General features: G+C 37.6%; 3 protein-coding genes across 6 annotated transcripts; 2 read left to right on the top strand and 1 right to left on the bottom strand.

The window, feature by feature from the left end:
• The first annotated feature begins 716 nt into the window (after positions 1-716).
• On the top strand, positions 717-2,566 carry LOC18610334 (uncharacterized). The gene has a single exon (XM_007045930.3). It carries the CDS (start codon positions 1,204-1,206, stop codon positions 2,392-2,394), a length of 1,191 nt encoding a protein of 396 aa, XP_007045992.3. The 5' UTR covers positions 717-1,203; the 3' UTR covers positions 2,395-2,566.
• Positions 2,567-6,676: 4,110 nt separating this feature from the next.
• AGO7 (Argonaute family protein) lies at positions 6,677-10,839 on the top strand. The gene is made up of 3 exons (XM_007045929.3): positions 6,677-7,333; positions 7,705-8,938; positions 9,056-10,839. Exons 1-3 carry the CDS (start codon positions 6,982-6,984, stop codon positions 10,512-10,514), a joined length of 3,045 nt encoding a protein of 1,014 aa, XP_007045991.3. The 5' UTR covers positions 6,677-6,981; the 3' UTR covers positions 10,515-10,839.
• A 3,582-nt stretch (positions 10,840-14,421) lies between these two features.
• On the bottom strand, positions 14,422-16,703 carry LOC18610332 (Prefoldin chaperone subunit family protein). Of its 4 annotated transcripts, none has more exons than XM_018115589.2 (7): positions 16,544-16,703; positions 16,337-16,441; positions 16,232-16,261; positions 15,975-16,076; positions 15,451-15,558; positions 14,680-14,734; positions 14,422-14,561 (listed from the first exon to the last, which is right to left on the bottom strand). In XM_018115589.2, exons 2-7 carry the CDS (start codon positions 16,426-16,428, stop codon positions 14,493-14,495), a joined length of 456 nt encoding a protein of 151 aa, XP_017971078.1. In that variant the 5' UTR covers positions 16,429-16,441; positions 16,544-16,703; the 3' UTR covers positions 14,422-14,492. The 4 variants fall into 4 exon arrangements, with proteins under 4 accessions (XP_017971078.1, XP_017971081.1, XP_088659451.1 ...); XM_018115592.2 differs by having other exon boundaries at positions 16,357-16,441; XM_088803325.1 differs by having other exon boundaries at positions 16,357-16,465; positions 16,544-16,690.
• Between the last annotated feature and the right edge of the window lie 75 nt (positions 16,704-16,778).

Here is a 16,778-nt window from a genome sequence, read left to right as displayed (position 1 = left end):
GGTGGTAATTTCGAAGAAGTAAAAGAACAACATAAAAAACAGCAGCCCAGGAATATTATTTTCAAAGCATCGTGGGGAGGCTTCTTTCGTCTCCTCTTTTGGAGATTTGCCTTAACACCGTTGGTCCATTCTCTCCAGTCTTTCTGTGCCTATATTCCCAACCCCAACCTTTTAAGTCATTTTAGCCTTCCTCATTTCTATTTAACTATTGTTTTTCCATACTTTTTCCCTATAATTTACAGCTTTCGAAACTTGTCTTGACTTGTAAAGCACAATAATTCTAAGTTAATTCCATTTAAACTCAAGAGGCATTTATGCTCACTTCTTTTAATTTTTTTTAATTATTGTAAAAATACACTATGGGTGTATTAAATATAAACTCTTTTTCTAATGAGTGATCACTCAATTTACAAATTTCAATATTTAAAATGACAGATGTAAGAACTATATGTACTCATTTTACCATTCTTTCTAATCATTTTTTCAGTCATATTTAGATAATCTTACAATTTATCGGGGTTAATAAGATTGGTTTAATTATAAATTGGGATTTATCATATTAGTTTACAAACCTAGGTTAAAAAAAAAAGAGAAAAAGGAAGAGAGGGAGTCGGGAGGGGAAGGGGGTGTTGTTAGTTGTCAAGATGAAGAATAATACCAAAAACAGAAGGAAAGGGCATTGATAAAATCTTACGACGTTAGAATCAGAAAGTCTTTTTGAGTACTTTGTGATGTCGGCAGGCCAAAAAAATCTAAGTGTATGCTAAAGTGTAAAGAGATATTTATGTTTCAGGATAAGAGAGTATTGGAATGTACCATCTCCTTAGAGTGAAGCTTCCAAGCTAGTTGCCAAGAACAGGCAAAGATTGAAAGTGAATGAGTTGAAGTACGGTAAGAGCAAAATGATAAGGGGATCAGTACAATATCAAAGAACTGAAATTTAACCCCTTTCTCTGACTAATTCAAAGTACAAATTTTCACTTCCATAGCTCTCTCTTCTTGTATTCTCCCCCACCACCCCCCTGCCATGATAGTGAAAGGTAATGCATAATTGAAGTAGGAAAGCCGAACCAAGCATAGAACAAAGACATAGCTACAAAAAGAAACCCTGATCACAATCTTCCCATTGGGCAGCTTCCTCTCTCCCTTTATAAGTACTTTTGATGCCAGCAGAAACAAGCAAAGAGACAAGCAAGAGCATTGATGAACTTGAGACAAGAGTCGATGATGGGGAAGAGAAAATTAGCGAGTGAAGGGAAGGGAAACAGTGTCGATGAAGAGGTGACATGGGAGCAAATGGTGATGGATAGTGCTGCAGCAGTAGCAGCATTCAATGGGGCTCGGCGAGCAAGGAAAAGATTCGTTGGGGTGAGGCAAAGGCCATCAGGGAGATGGGTGGCTGAGATAAAAGATACGATTCAGAAGATTAGAGTATGGCTGGGAACTTACGACACTGCTGAGGAAGCTGCGAGGGCTTACGATGAGGCAGCTTACTTGCTTCGTGGAGCCAACACTCGAACCAACTTCTGGCCTTTTTCCCCATCTTCGAAACCAGTTCTTCCTTCGAAAATTGTCAACCTTCTATTGCTTAGGCTGAAAGACAGTTCTGCTTCTGCTGCTGCTTCCATGGCTTCCAATTCGCCAGTTAACGTACTAGGGTATGAAGCAGCTGCAGGAGAGGATATGTGCATTGATGATTTCTTCAATGTGCCTGAAGATTGTAGCCAGAATACAATTTCTTCTTCTTCTACTTCTACAACAACTACATCTAGTTCTGCAACTGCTACTGATTGCATGTTGGAGATGATGACTTTCGGGTTAAATTTTGCTAACACAGAAAATGGTGATCATGATCTCAAAGCAATTCATTTGGGCAACAGTCACATTGAAGGAGGGAGAGAGGAAAAGAGGGAAGGGTCGAAAGAAGAAGAAGAGATTGATATGGAGGGGCTATTAGATTTCCAGTTTGTGGATGCTGTAGGATTATCCTGTTGCTGTTCTCCATTTGAGATAGCAGAAGAAATGGTGGAGGAGCCAATGGAGCAGCAGGAGAATGACGGGGATGATCCATCCATGCTCAGAGAGACCATGAAGAGAATGAAGTATGAACGCAAGTTCTCAGCATCTCTTTACGCCTTCCATGGGATACCTGAATGTTTAAGGATGAAGCACAATGAATCTGCAGGAAATGACAAGCCCGAACATCAATCTAACCTTAGAAACAACTTCGACACCGACAAGAAACCTGAGATAAAGGAAGAACATGAACAAGTTGGGATCATCCCAGAAACATCAATAGAAACAGGTTCCCCATCTGCTTACTCTTCTTTGAGCAACGAAGCTGCTGAAATCTGGAGCTCCCTTGATCTCCCTCCCATCGGCCTCGTGAGTTAGTTTTGACCAGAGATAGACAACCTTAAAACAACATACGAACAGTCATTTACTTAAAGCTAGCAGACCCAAATTTCAGGTTAACAAACAAGATTTGCATGAACAAACCAAGGAGAATAATGTAAGCTTATATCAAAATTGGATTAGAGGTGGATAATCACTCTTGATTTGAATAATGTAGAATTTCATTGATTATTTTTGGAGATTTTTTTTATTTTTGAATTGAAGAAAGAAGATTCGAATTCTGTTCCTTAAATAAGGAGATCATATATTAATCAATAAATCAAAAACTCGGATGCGGATCATCTTTGGAGATTAATCTTTGGATAGTTCTTATACTTATAAAGTCTTTTAGGTTTTTTTTTTTTAATAATTCAGAAACTTTTTAAAATATTTTTTTTAATAAGTACTGCAATTTAAGTACTAATGAACTTTTAATTAGAATACTGTAGCACTTTATAGCCAACCACTTGAGTTTAACTTAAGTGATTACTAGTCATTTAACCAAAAAAAATGTTCATGATTTTTCAACCTAGAAGCAAGCCTCATGAATTATATATGACTTTAAATCACGAGAACAATAATTAATTAATAATCCATTTCGATTTCGTATTTTTTTTTTTGTTTTAGTGTAAAAATACAGTAATAAAATCGAATCAAACATAAATATGGTGTCGTAAAACATGACAAGATTCACGAGTCTTATGACTAAACCAATATTAAGAAAATGAATAAATTAATCATTATGTCTTGTTATTTTGGTCCAAAATCATCATTAAGACATAACCCTCTTTTAGTTTTTCAGTTAATTAATACAGTCAAGATACGATCTCCCCCTATATGGTCAAGATTCTCTCAATTTTCTAAATCTTTTCGATATTCCATTATGATCTAAGAAAGATTACAAAAGAAAACAACAAACCGAAAATCTATAACATAATGATACGTGATTTTTTCTCGTTTCAGTGCAAATCATCGATAAAAAGATCTTCGTCCCCCCTCCCCCCCACCAAATCATGTTCCCCATTTCACCCATTTGTTACTGTTTAAACACGTTGTTTAATTACTTTATTAATTGCACTTTAATTAATATATACTTGTTGTTTATCATCTCAGTTTTGAATTATAAAAGCTAGTTGAGGCGTTTGAGCTTTACTCTCTCCACCATTGCAGTTTCATTTTCTCTAAAGTTTACCATGCTTTACATGTAACATGCTATATATATATTTCACTTTCTCGTCAATGTTCATGGTAATTTTCCTTTGTCATGGAACTTCATGGATTCAAAATCAACCAAACAGGAACTGCTACACTCGATTATTTAACTCATTAATTGACTTATAATTTTTTTATTTAAAAAATAAAATTTAAATCTCTTTTTTCGAATTTAAAAAAAAAATCAAATAAAAACTGCTAGCTTATTTTTTTCTTTAAATGAAAAAATATAAACACATTCACTATGATAATTTAACATTCTAATCTCCTTTACATAATTAAAAATTAACTTCCTAGATTTAGAGAAAAGAACGGTTTCGATTTTATGATTACAAATTTCTCGTAAAATATCCTACTGCGATAAAAGTTTATTTGACCTAAACAAAAAGAATATTGTCTAGTCATCTAGGATTTGTTAATGCTTAAATTAATGAAACAGGCACGAAATCCTGGAACAGGGAGAGATCCCCTATACTATACATTTCCACCCTGCAGGACCTTCTTAAATAGTTTATTCATTGCTAATTAATTTGATCAGGTTATTGGTAGCTTTGAAATAATCCTTGGTTTAAGTGAAGATCATAGTTTGCTTTTCACTCCCTCCCTCCCTCCCTCCCTACCTTTAACTCTTTTAGCTTTGAATTATTATATGTATGAGATTAATCACAAACTACATTGAAAGCCAAGAGGAGGGCAACAATATCCTCTTCCATTTCCTTCTCATACTATAAAACAGGTTATGAAGAAGTGCAGAGAGGACCTTCATTTTTTTGTGGTACGAGGGGAATATTGAAGAAGGAGGGCAAAGGGTTGTTCGGGTTCGATCCATCCAAAACCTACATGTTACAAAAAATAATCTCGATGTCATCAGGTCAAATAGTGAAAGATGAGATAATTTTATTAATAAAAAATTAATTTATTTGATTAATCCGTTCATCTCGATGTTAAAAGTTTTTGAATTCGATGATATCCCATTAGTAATATTCCAAATATAAATGATTAGAGCAGTTTATCTGTTTTGGATTTTGTAGGGAAAAAAAAAAGGGAGAGGACCCTCAATTTAGATGTTAGATATATAAGTTGACTTAATCCATTCGGCCTGTTCTATTTGGCTTTGCATGACCTTTACAGAGGACTGGTTCCACCTCTTCACGAACGTACGTACGTATTGATTCCCTTTGGCTTTTCAGCCTTTTGGCTTTTACCAATTTTGAGCCTTTTGATTACTTGATCCTATGTCATATAAGCACCTAAAGCCACTAATGATCCGACCTTTTGTCACCATTTACTAAAGGCATTGCTCTATTTCTCTTTTGGGTTTTCCTTTGAATTATGTCAAAGCCCCTTGCATACATTAGACCTAAGCAAATTAATTCACCACCACAATCTCCTCCCCACCCAACCCACAAAACCAACCAAAAATGATAGGGAAAGAAAAAAAAATAATATTAATATGATAAAATACCGATGAATTGGGAAGAAGGCAAGTGGAGGTGAGAAGATGAAATCAAAACAAAGATTGGGTTGCTGTCCTGTTGCTGCTGCTGATAGAAGTCTTAGGTGTTTCCACTGTCAATTGAGTGATTAGTAAGACTAAACCAAATTGCCAAATTTTAACAAGCTGGAGTAACTTGCTTGGAATTGGGCAGTTTAGTACTAAGGAAAAGAACTAATGGTGCCACATGTCGGTTCGCAGTTGGCCGGAAACTGTTATAACCTGACCAATAACACTGAAGGGATGAAGAAGGATTCATTCTTTCACAAGCACAAGCAGTGGAGGAGTATATAGTGGGAATGATGTGGTCCAAAATCTAGAACCTAACATGTTGTATTGTTCAAGGCTCCACCCCTAATCATATTGTCCCATCACCACATTCCAACAATGGGTTTATCCTTACAAAAAATTTTATAAAGAAAAGGGATAAATCAATCCACCTTCTGCCCCCCAAGTGCATGTATTATTCCCCACTACTGTTAATCATGTTGACAAAAAGATATTGTGGCAAAAGGGTTGGCCAGAAGCCAGGAGGTGATGGGTGATGATGGGGTTGAATGAAAAGCTCTTTTGTGGGGAAAGGAATAGCTTAAAAAGAGACAAACAAAGCACACATTTTTTGTGTTCTTATCTATCTGGTAAGATTTGGCTTTGGTAACATGAATATATAATTGAAAAACCCCCACCTTCTTTTTCTTTTACACTTAACCCTTTTAGACTCTCTCCCAACTGTTTCTGGGTATTGGCAGATAATGAGATTTTGGGTCTAAGAAAAGTGGGTTTATTTCTCTTATAATAATTATCTAGAGGAAGAACACACAAAGAGGGTACAAAGAGGGAAGAGGAAATAGAAGATTCCTCATTCTTGATGACCCTAAACTTATTGCCTATCCAACCAGCTAAAGAGGGGCTAACTCTTCTAGTAGAGCAGATAATTAATGGCAGTATTTTTTGTTTGTTTTAGCTAGAAGGACATGAACAAAAGAAAGAAAAGGCCCCAACTCCCTTTGTTGGTCAACTGTCGGGTAGGTTAACCCTCAATGGAGGATTTGGAGCCTAAATTTGGCTTGCTTCTTTCTGAGCATGTAAAACAGTACTCTACTCTATCTCTCTTTCTCTCTCTTTCTTCCTATTCCCCATGGCTTATAATATAACATGGTCTGCATAATGTTCCCAACATGTTCATGAGCTTTTATAATTCATTGATCTTGAATATGTCAGATGGCAATGATGACTATGATTAACATAATGATCTACTAATACTCCACAGCATTACCAAAAGAAGAATTTGACCAATCAGCTATTCAAAGTCCAATCACTGTCAGCTAGCTATCCCCCTAATTTCATTTTACTACTAATAAACATTTTTTTCCCACTTCATTTGACTTGCCAAAGAAATTTCAAAGAAAAAAATAAAATAAAAGTTGGAAGATAAGGAGGGGGTGGCTGGGGGCGGGGGGTGGGGCGGAAAAGGCTAGAGTAGCCTTATGTGTTTGACAGGTAGTCAATGGTACATTAAAGGGTATATCAGTGGCCTAACATCTGCAATGCTCTTTGACACACAGCTGGATAAAGCCAAAGGGGCTTACCCTTTCTTTGCTGTGGCCTTTTTCACTTTCTTTATAAGGGAGCCCAGGCAATGCCCTTTTGCCTTTGAATTTCATCAGCATCAAAGTCTCCTTATGAATCAGAACCAGACACAAAGAAGCTCAGCGACTAAAACCCAATCTCTTACTTCCTCTCTCTATCTCTCTCTCTGCAATAACTACAGTTTCAGCTGAAAACGCTTCCCTCACTTTCTTCCCTCTTTATCTGTCTGTCCCTCTCATGCTCACAGCCCCATATTTCTGTCAAAGTCTTGCTTTTTTCACAATCAAGCAATGGAGGAAACAGAAGAGCACCATGCTAACAAGAAATGCACTACCAAAACCAGGACTTTCAAGGGCAGGACCAACCCTCATAAGCACCATTACCAGCACCCATTGTTGCAATACTCAAGTCACTTTGGGTTCTTTAACCAAAACCAGTTCCAAGGTTACTCTTATTACCCTGCTTTGCTTCCCTTGCCTCCACCAATGCCCTTGCAGCTAGCTTTAACTCCACCTCTCTCTCAAAACCAAACCTTTCAGACAAAAACCCATTTGCAGAAACTTTCATGTAAGGTTAATGATCCTCCTCTTGCCACCTCCTCTGTCTCTGATACCCAAGTCCCAGTCGTAACAATTACACAAGGTGACTCTAATATTTCTGTTTGTTCTTTTTGTTGTTTCTTTTTTCATATTTCCTCTGCATGTCTATCATTTTAAGTTCATAGTTGATTTTGTTTTAAAGGTTATGAGAGGGTCTTCTTCAACAGAACAGATTAAAAAAAGAATATTTGTTTCCAATGTCTTTCCTTTTGCCTCTTTCATTTTTAGTTATATGCAAAGATGAAAATTTTATTGCTAGAAATAAAAGCTAACTCCTTTATATGAAACTCTTGAGTTCATTAGTTATTAGCAGTTTCAACTATTCAACCTTTTTTTAGTTGATTTTTATTCAAAACTTATATCCAAGCAGTTGTATTCAAGTTCTAATTTTTCTCTTTCAACAAACCTAAGCAGCTCCAGAGGGGCTTCAAGGGAGAAAAGGTTTACCATTTAAAGGAAGTAATGGAAGAAAGATCATGAGTACTACAAAGCAAGCACTAGTAGCTGCAAGGAGACCGGATTCTGGTGGCGTAGACGGGCCAGTAATCTCTCTGCTTGCCAACCATTTTCTAGTTAAATTTGATCCCTCTCTAAAAATTTACCATTATAATGTTGAAATATCTCCTAATCCCTCCAAGGAGGTTGCTAGAATGATCAAACAGAAACTGGTAGAAAGCAACTCAGGGTTGCTCTCTGGTGCTCATCCAGCATATGATGGCAGAAAGAATTTTTACAGCCCTGTTGAATTTCAAAATGATAAGCTTGAGTTCTTTATTAGTCTCCCAATACCCACCACGAAGTCAAGTTTGCCTTTTGGGGAATTGAATGGCTTTCAACAGAAGCAGCATCAGCTTAAAGTATTTCGAGTTAATATCAGACATGTTTCCAAGTTTGATGGAAAGGATTTGAGCAGTTACTTGAGCAAGGAAGGTGGTGATTGGATCCCACTCCCTCAAGATTATCTCCATGCCTTGGATGTTGTTCTTAGGGAGAGTCCAATGGAGAAGTGTATATCTGTAGGGAGGTCATTTTATTCAAGTTCAATGGGAGGTACTAAGGAAATTGGAGGAGGAGCTATTGGATGGAGGGGTTTCTTTCAGAGCCTTCGACCAACACAACAAGGACTGGCTCTCAATGTCGATTTCTCCATCACTGCCTTCCATGAGAGTATTGGAGTAATCCCTTACTTGCAGAAGCGGCTCAACTTTCTTCGAGATCTTTCTCAAAGGAAGACAAGGACTCTGAGTGATGAAGAAAGGAAAGAAGTGGAGAAGGCATTGAGGAATATCAGAGTTTTCGTTTGCCATAGAGAAACAGTTCAAAGATACAGAGTTCATGGCTTAACTGAAGATGCTACTGAAAATCTTTACTTCGCAGACAGGGATGGGAAGAATTTGAGGCTTGTTAATTACTTTAAGGATCACTACAATTACGATATACAGTTCAGGAATTTGCCATGCTTGCAGATCAGTAGGAGCAAACCCTGCTATCTTCCTATGGAGCTTTGTATGATTTGCGAGGGCCAGAAATTTCTTGGAAAGCTTTCAGATGATCAGACTGCAAGAATTCTTAAAATGGGCTGCCAGAGGCCAAAAGAACGTAAAGCCATAATTGATGGAATCATGAGAGGACCTGTAGGGCCTACAAGGTAATGCTATAGAAGCACTTGGAAAAGTTTCATTTAGATGCTCTTGATAATAATTGATTGTTTGTTAGTAAGATCTTTTTTTTTTTTTTAATCTTCTCATTTTATGCTTGTTGACAGTGGCAACCAGGCAGGAGAATTCAAACTCCATGTTTCCAGAGAAATGACTCGGTTGAATGGGAGAATTCTTCAACCTCCCAAGCTTAAGCTTGGTGATGGTGGGCACATAAGAGATATTACTCCTTCCCGCCGCGATAGGCAGTGGAATCTTCTGGAAAGCCATGTCTTTGAGGGAACACGAATCGAAAAGTGGGCACTGATAAGTTTTGGGGGCACACCTGATCAAAAGTCCAACATTCCTAAATTCATAAACCAGCTATCTCAAAGGTGTGAGCAGCTGGGTATCTCTCTTAACAAAAGCACAATTGTTAGTCCCTACTTTGAATCAACACAAGTGCTTAATAATGTGACTCTTTTGGAATCAAAACTTAAGAAAATCCACAGAGATGCATCAAACAATCTCCAGCTGCTCATATGTATCATGGAGAAAAAGCACAAAGGGTATGCAGATTTAAAGCGAATAGCAGAGACAAGTGTTGGAGTTGTGAGCCAGTGCTGCTTGTACCCGAACCTTGGGAAATTGAGTTCACAATTTCTTGCAAATTTAGCCCTAAAGATCAATGCCAAAGTTGGCGGTTGCACGGTTGCTTTGTACAATTCATTACCTTCTCAGATTCCACGTCTTCTCCAGCCTGATGAACCTGTGATCTTTATGGGTGCTGATGTGACTCATCCTCATCCGCTTGATGATTTCAGCCCATCTGTTGCTGCTGTCGTTGGTAGCATGAACTGGCCTGCAGCAAACAAGTATGTATCTAGAATGAGATCTCAAACACATCGACAGGAAATCATTCAGGATCTTGCTGCAATGGTTGGGGAATTATTGGATGACTTCTACCAAGAAGTAAACAAACTGCCCAAGAGAATAATCTTCTTCAGAGATGGTGTAAGCGAAACTCAATTCTATAAGGTGCTTAAAGAGGAATTACAAGCTGTTAGAGAAGCTTGTGCAAGATTTCCAGGTTACAAACCTCCCATTACTTTTGCTGTAGTTCAGAAGAGGCATCATACAAGGTTGTTTCCATTTGAAATTGATTCTTCTTCCACTCAAAACCAGCTCTTTGATGAAAATATTCCCCCGGGGACCGTAGTGGATACTGTGATAACTCATCCAAGGGAATTCGATTTCTATCTTTGTAGTCATTGGGGGGTGAAGGGTACTAGCCGCCCAACCCATTACCATGTCTTGTGGGATGAGAACCAATTCACTTCGGATGAACTGCAGAAGCTGGTTTACAATCTATGCTACACGTTTGTAAGGTGCACCAAGCCAGTTTCTTTGGTGCCGCCTGCTTACTATGCCCACCTGGCTGCATATAGAGGCAGGCTTTACCTCGAACGATCAGAATCTGCAGCTTTTATGAGAAGTTCTTCCACAATCTCTCGTGCAGCTCCTCCTAAGGCAACACCTCTACCGAAACTAAGTGAGAATGTTAAGAAGCTTATGTTTTACTGCTAACCAGTCACAGGCTCTCCTTGCATGCCAAGAATTCTTGAGTTTTATGATCTTCGTACTGCATAAATGTATTCCTCAGTCACATATGTAATGCAGTGCAGTACATGAAAGTCTAGATCACTTTAGCCAGCCAGTTTCCATGATTACAAATTGTAGGTAGGCTTCAAGAATCAAGAATATATTTCATAGTGGCCTAATTTGATCCTGCATATTGATGTACATCCTCATAGCAGCCAAGTGACAAATCTTAAATTCATTGTAAACATCTTTCATGAAAATTTTGGGTGGTTTAAATATAAGTTGATATAGTAAAAATAATTTACTAGCATGTACTTTGTACCTTGTAGGAATAACCTCTTTTCCTTTGTAGTTTTTTATAAAGGATAAAAGTTCAATCTGCTGTTGTTAACAAAGATCAATTATAGCCCTTCCATTTAAACAGAACTGTAAGAGAAATTCTTTATGCTCAAGTAGAATCAGTCCAAAGGCTCTAAGCAGTTGACCTGCAAACAATTGCAGACAGCTCATAGATTAGTTGAAGAATCATCAATGTAAGGAATATTTGGTAGTTCACTTACATGCCCTCAAAATATAACTGAAGAAACCAAAAGCAAGAGCAAAAAATGATTATAGCATGCAAGTAGCATTCTTTCAATTGTACCAACAGCACTTTTGCCTGTCTTTAGATTTTACATATTTTCTGACAGTACTTCAATTAGTGTAGAACAAGTGCCGTATGAGATTGTTATTTCACAGGATTGGGGTTTGTTTTTATCTTCTTTTCACCCTCACCATTTTCACTAATAATAATAAAGATGAACCATCCTTTCCAACAATTCGTTTTCCATGTTGATTCTCCCCCTGCAACAATCTGAAGCAACCTTTTATGAAATGGTTATCGTAAAGTATAACCACACGATGACGGGGGCGCAGAGTGAAACTGGCAAAAAGCCTATTGGTGCAAGCACAGAGCCTAGCTAAGAGTGGAGAAAAGGCTGATTGATCCTTTCATCCTAGACAGGTAGAAACAGTTTTAAATTGGAGGACAACGGCTGTGACCTTCACTCATTTATTTTACTTTGTTTTGAGGGGTACAGACGGCTGTGACCTTTTGTGAGGAACCCCAAGGTGCCAGCCAAAACCAATCTACCATGAAAAAAATTTTCTAGTTTTACCACAGAAATGAATGGTGGTAACAACAGATGCAGTAATTAAACGGCAGATAGTTATGGAGATTGAATCTAAAGGCAGGGTTGGGACTATATACAAAAAAGAGTTGGATTATACATATAAAGTATCTGGGTATGAAAGCTTGAAATATCTGTCTAGGCAGTGGTCAGCACATGTTCTCCTACTGCTACTACTCTGCTAGTATTACTCCTTTACCCATTTCCCAATTCCCATGCATGCATCAGCAGGAATAAGGGTTCTACTTCTCCAACACGATCAATGGGCAAGGAAAAAGCAGAAGGGTATTAAAGTTTGGGGGAAATGTTTGCTTTGTGAGGGTCCCAGAAAGTATGGGTGGTGATAGTAGTAGTAGTACTACTACCACTACCAACCAAAATATACTACAAAACCCAAAACCAACTCAGCTCAGGACAGAAAGAGAAAAAAGAGAGAGGAAACAAACAAAACAAATGCCAAGAAAAGATTGGGATTTCAAGTAAACCCCACTGAAGTCTGACTTTCGACTTCCCCTTTTGTCTCTTCAGCTCAGCTCCCTCTCTCTCTCTTTTATGGCTTTTATTTCTTGTTCTTTCTTTGTCCCTTTTACCACCATAATAAATGCCAGTTTCCCACTCTTTTATTTCTCTACTTTTCTTTCCCCTCTGATGTGCTTCAGTGTGGCTTTAAAGCACGGCACTGCACTGCCACCATAAGGGACAGAAAGGACTCTGGCCTCTGAAACCAAACATGGGTTCTCGACAGAAGCAACTATGGGTCCCTTCGTTAAAGCCACTAGATGGATGACACGTCTACCATTATATCTCCATTCATAGGGGTTAGGGGCCCTCCTTAATCTTCTGTCTTAGGCTGTAAGCTCTCCCTCTTTTCTCTGTTGAATGAAAGAACGGAAATGGAAGAGTGAAAGAGTGTTCAGTTTGCTCTGCTACCTGACTATTTTCACCACTTTCCTCTACCATTTGTTAAAGAAAGAAAAATTTTCAACTACAAAACTAATATGTAGACATATCACTATCAAGTTATTTATATATATAAACAATATATTTAAAAGTATTTTCTTCATGTTTTGATAATATTTCATTAATAAAATCTAAATACTTTTAATTTAATGGTGTATGTACATTTTAAACATATTAATAATATTTATAAATAAAAATATTAATAATATGTTATTTTTCAATTGTAATTTTTAAATAAAAAAAATCGACTGAAATAACTAAATAAACTGCTTTTCATAACGATTAATATTAAAAAAAAAATCATATTCAATCGATTTGCACCGATTAATATCGAATTTTTTTTTATTACTACTCTGATTCTGCACAAATAGTATCAATACTGACATAAAAAAACATCATTACTAAGTGTAAATTAAAATAATCTAACCGATTTCTAACACTCGAACACCTTCTCGATAACAAGGTCTAGTGCTGATCCTATACCATCGTGCTACAGTAACCTGCAAGATATGATCTGATGAGTAACAATGGCATTAGACTAAACAGTTTTCCCGTTTCCTTAGAAGGATAATGAGAAAAATTGAAGGAAAAAGTTAAAATTAGGGCACGAGAATCAAGGCAAAAGCATATTAGTCCAAGGTGGGTTGGATAGATAGATGGGGGAGGAGGGTGGGTTGGTGGATTTGATTCCTTGTGTCGGTCATGGAACCTTATTCTGATACAAAGGGCAGTCGGGTCCCCGTCCGTCCCCCCACTGTTTCTCTGAAACTACAAATACATGAAGGAGAATCGAACATCAAACGAAACGGAGAGTACTGGTCCCATCAATCCAAATTTCAAACACTATGAGCGTCAACTGTAAGATGTTGATTGATGAATCCGACGGTCGGAATCATCCCTCGACCTAATACAAATGCAGACGGAGAGAGAGAGAGACTCTTAAATGGAGTTTCCTGTACTGTCCCGTCCATCCTGTAGGATTTTACACAATGAAGCGACTCATGCCTACTTCTCTTACTTGTCTCTTCATGTTTCACAACGGGAACAGAATCTAACAAAACCTGAAACAGGGATTGTAAAACCGTTTGAACAATGTTGTTTTATGGTTTAAATAACAAAAAATATCCCGAATAATGTCGATTTATATTTTAACCATAGAAAAAAGTTTTTACTCTTTTATTTATAACATTTGTCTACAGGGTGAGCAGTATTCTGACTGGGGAAGAAATCAGCAAATTCAGGCCAATCCAGCTTAGCAATAGCGATCTAAGAGCCATCAGTTTTTCACCTCGAGCCATGGATATCCTATTGCTGGATAGGAGACACAGCCAACACACACTGATTTTCCATCACACTGAAGCTCTAATTAACAAACTGGGGAATTTCCCCAACCCCACCAGCACGTGCATGTACCATTGAAACAAAGATCAAATGCCGCAAATTTTGCTGTTGGCAGCCTGATGGTTCAGGGAGATAAGACGCAATGGGACATGAAAGGTTTTCGATGGAACAGATGAAGTTCAGTATCAGCTAATCTGAGTGACTTTTGAAGTGACATGTTTGAGGGTGATAGATTGGTGCAAAACGGCTAGGACCTGAGGCCCAATTTTCTTCTCCATTTGTTTAAAAGGACAAAGATAAGGACCTACGGCCCATGTCCTCTGCAGGCAGGCTTGATCCCCCCTCAGCCCCAGCCCAAAAAGGATTCAGCAAGCTTCTCATTGTAAGTAGAGTTCTTTATCAAAGGTTAGCAGCATTGCAAATGGAATCAATTAAAAAAGTTCCATTTCATTGTGCAGGAAATAACAGATTCATAGATTCAAGTTTGTAAATGCTAAAAGATGCGCTCTTCTATGGTTTTCTCCGCTGGAATCTGAAGCAACTCCCGAATTCCTTCGCAAACCTGTAGTCAGGGTTTATATGACTCATAGTTAATGCCACCTATGCAATATGAGCACCCATACACACTCATTTTAAAAAAGGGGGAAATGAATGAAAGGGAAAGACATGCACGAACATACCAGCTTAATCTGGGCTTTAATCGATGCTATCAAGCAGGTATACTCCTCTATTTGCCTGCAAAGTGAAGTCAGAAAATACTTTAAAAAGAGCACGAATGGAGAAGTTATTCAACCATGGCATTCAAGACATGAGGTGAAACTCAGCTTATTATGTGAAGGCTTTAAATTTTATCATCACATTCTATTGTACATACCAAAGCCTGTTCCATGTTCCTTCAGTTATAACCTCTACTATGGAACTACGATGATGATTGATGCTAAACTTTAAAATGGAGAACGAAACAACAATAACTAGCCAATCTGTTCCTTGACATACAGGCAAGCTGTTTAAATAAATAGAAACATTGTTTTAACACGCCAGACCAAGAATCAAGCTCTACACACTAGTGCAAATATCCTAAATTTAATTTTTCCATCCTCTTACATTTGTTTAGACCAGCCAACATATATGATGGAAGAAATAAAGTCTAGATTGGCAAAAACAGCTTCTCAAGTTATGCTTGAAACATTGGACATGATGGACAAAGATTTAATTTTCATACTACCTTATAGCAGCAGTAGTGGATTCCACAGCATTATTAAACTAAACTAATCATATACCTTGCATAACATGTCCGGTGTTACAATGAGTGGACAATAGATAACATCTCTATGAACTGAACAGAAACAAACAGGTTGAGAAGTACCATCATGCATAACGGTATAAGCAAATAAGAGACATAGAGAACTTCCCAGCAAAGCAGCTTGATCCATTTAAGAAAAAACGCATACCTTTCCAACTTTTCCTCCCTCAATGAGATGAACTTTAAGGCTTCCGACCAGGTGAACTCCACATGAAATCCTAGTCCAATATCCACAAATATACGTTGTGTATCTGGCCTGTAAACATGAAGAAGGCCCCAAAAAACACACAAGCACAAACACGCACACACCCCCAAAGAAAAAACCAACTTAGAAGAGAAAGAGTGTAGAATTAGACCAAAAACTGAATGACAAATGAAACAAACGACAACAGGAATCTTAAATCTCAATCCAATTGCAATCACAAAGTTCAACAAAATTCTTAATTGAAGCATACATACATGCTCGCCACTAAACCAGAACATGTAAAGGCCATATAAAACGGAATGATTCTACTTCATGATGGCAGTAAGTAGACCCAGACCCACTTGTTTAAAATGAAATTATGACAAAGTGAAATACATACAAAATGCATAGATTTCAGGAATAAAACAACAACGTAGATTTGTGGATATAGCAGAGTAAGAGTCCAAAAACAGACAATGAAGACTTACACTTCTGCTTGCATATACACTTCTGACCCAAGATTAACCAATGTTCGAAGACTAGTTACACTGTTTTTCTCTAAATTTTCTATGTTCTTTCGCAAATCTGAGCTACAAGAGAAATGGTCAAAGAAAACATATAGAAGAACAAATCTTTCTACGGGAAAAGCATAGCAAACAACAAAAGAGTCTATTGAGGAAAGAAAACTATAGAAAGGAACAATTCTTCAGAACGATCGGGAAGAAATTTCATTTAAAAAGGATACAAGATTTTTTGCTGTTCAAAGACCTTGTCCCTGCAAAAATATGATCAGAAATGTTGTTATTCCTTTCCAAAATCAAAGCGTAAAAATAAAAAAAAAAACCGATACCGTTCAGCAATAGCACGAACAAGATCTGGTTTAAGGCGTCGATCAACAAATTCCTCGAATTTCTGTATTTTCTCATGGCGTAAGCTCTCCATTTTTCTTCTCCTTCTGTCAAAAATCAAGGCAAAAAAACTTCGACTCGTCGTCAACCGTAAGTAATTTTCATCGGACGGCGAAACCGCAGAAATTTGAAAAGCGAAAGCTGCTCACCAGTTCAAGGGCTAGGGAAAAGCCAGAAAAAGCGGTTGATCGCTACCGGCTCGTGGTTTGGTCTAGCGGCTCAGGGAAACGCTCCGCTACCCGTACAGTCCAACGCGGGAATGAGTAAAGGGTTTGGCGATTACACTGTCAAATACCAAAACTATCCTTTCTGTATTTTTATTTTTTTATTTATTACTACAAAGGCTCTATTTCTTGTTTTTTTTCTTTTTTTTTTTTTGGGTAT

The sequence above is a fragment of the Theobroma cacao genome, chromosome 2 (genome assembly GCF_053813885.1).
Source record: "Theobroma cacao isolate CCN51 chromosome 2, ASM5381388v1, whole genome shotgun sequence".
In the NCBI taxonomy this organism is placed as follows: Eukaryota; Viridiplantae; Streptophyta; class Magnoliopsida; order Malvales; family Malvaceae; genus Theobroma; species Theobroma cacao.
The sequence above is the reverse complement of the archived record's forward strand: the minus strand, read 5'-3'. Positions and strand labels throughout refer to the sequence as shown.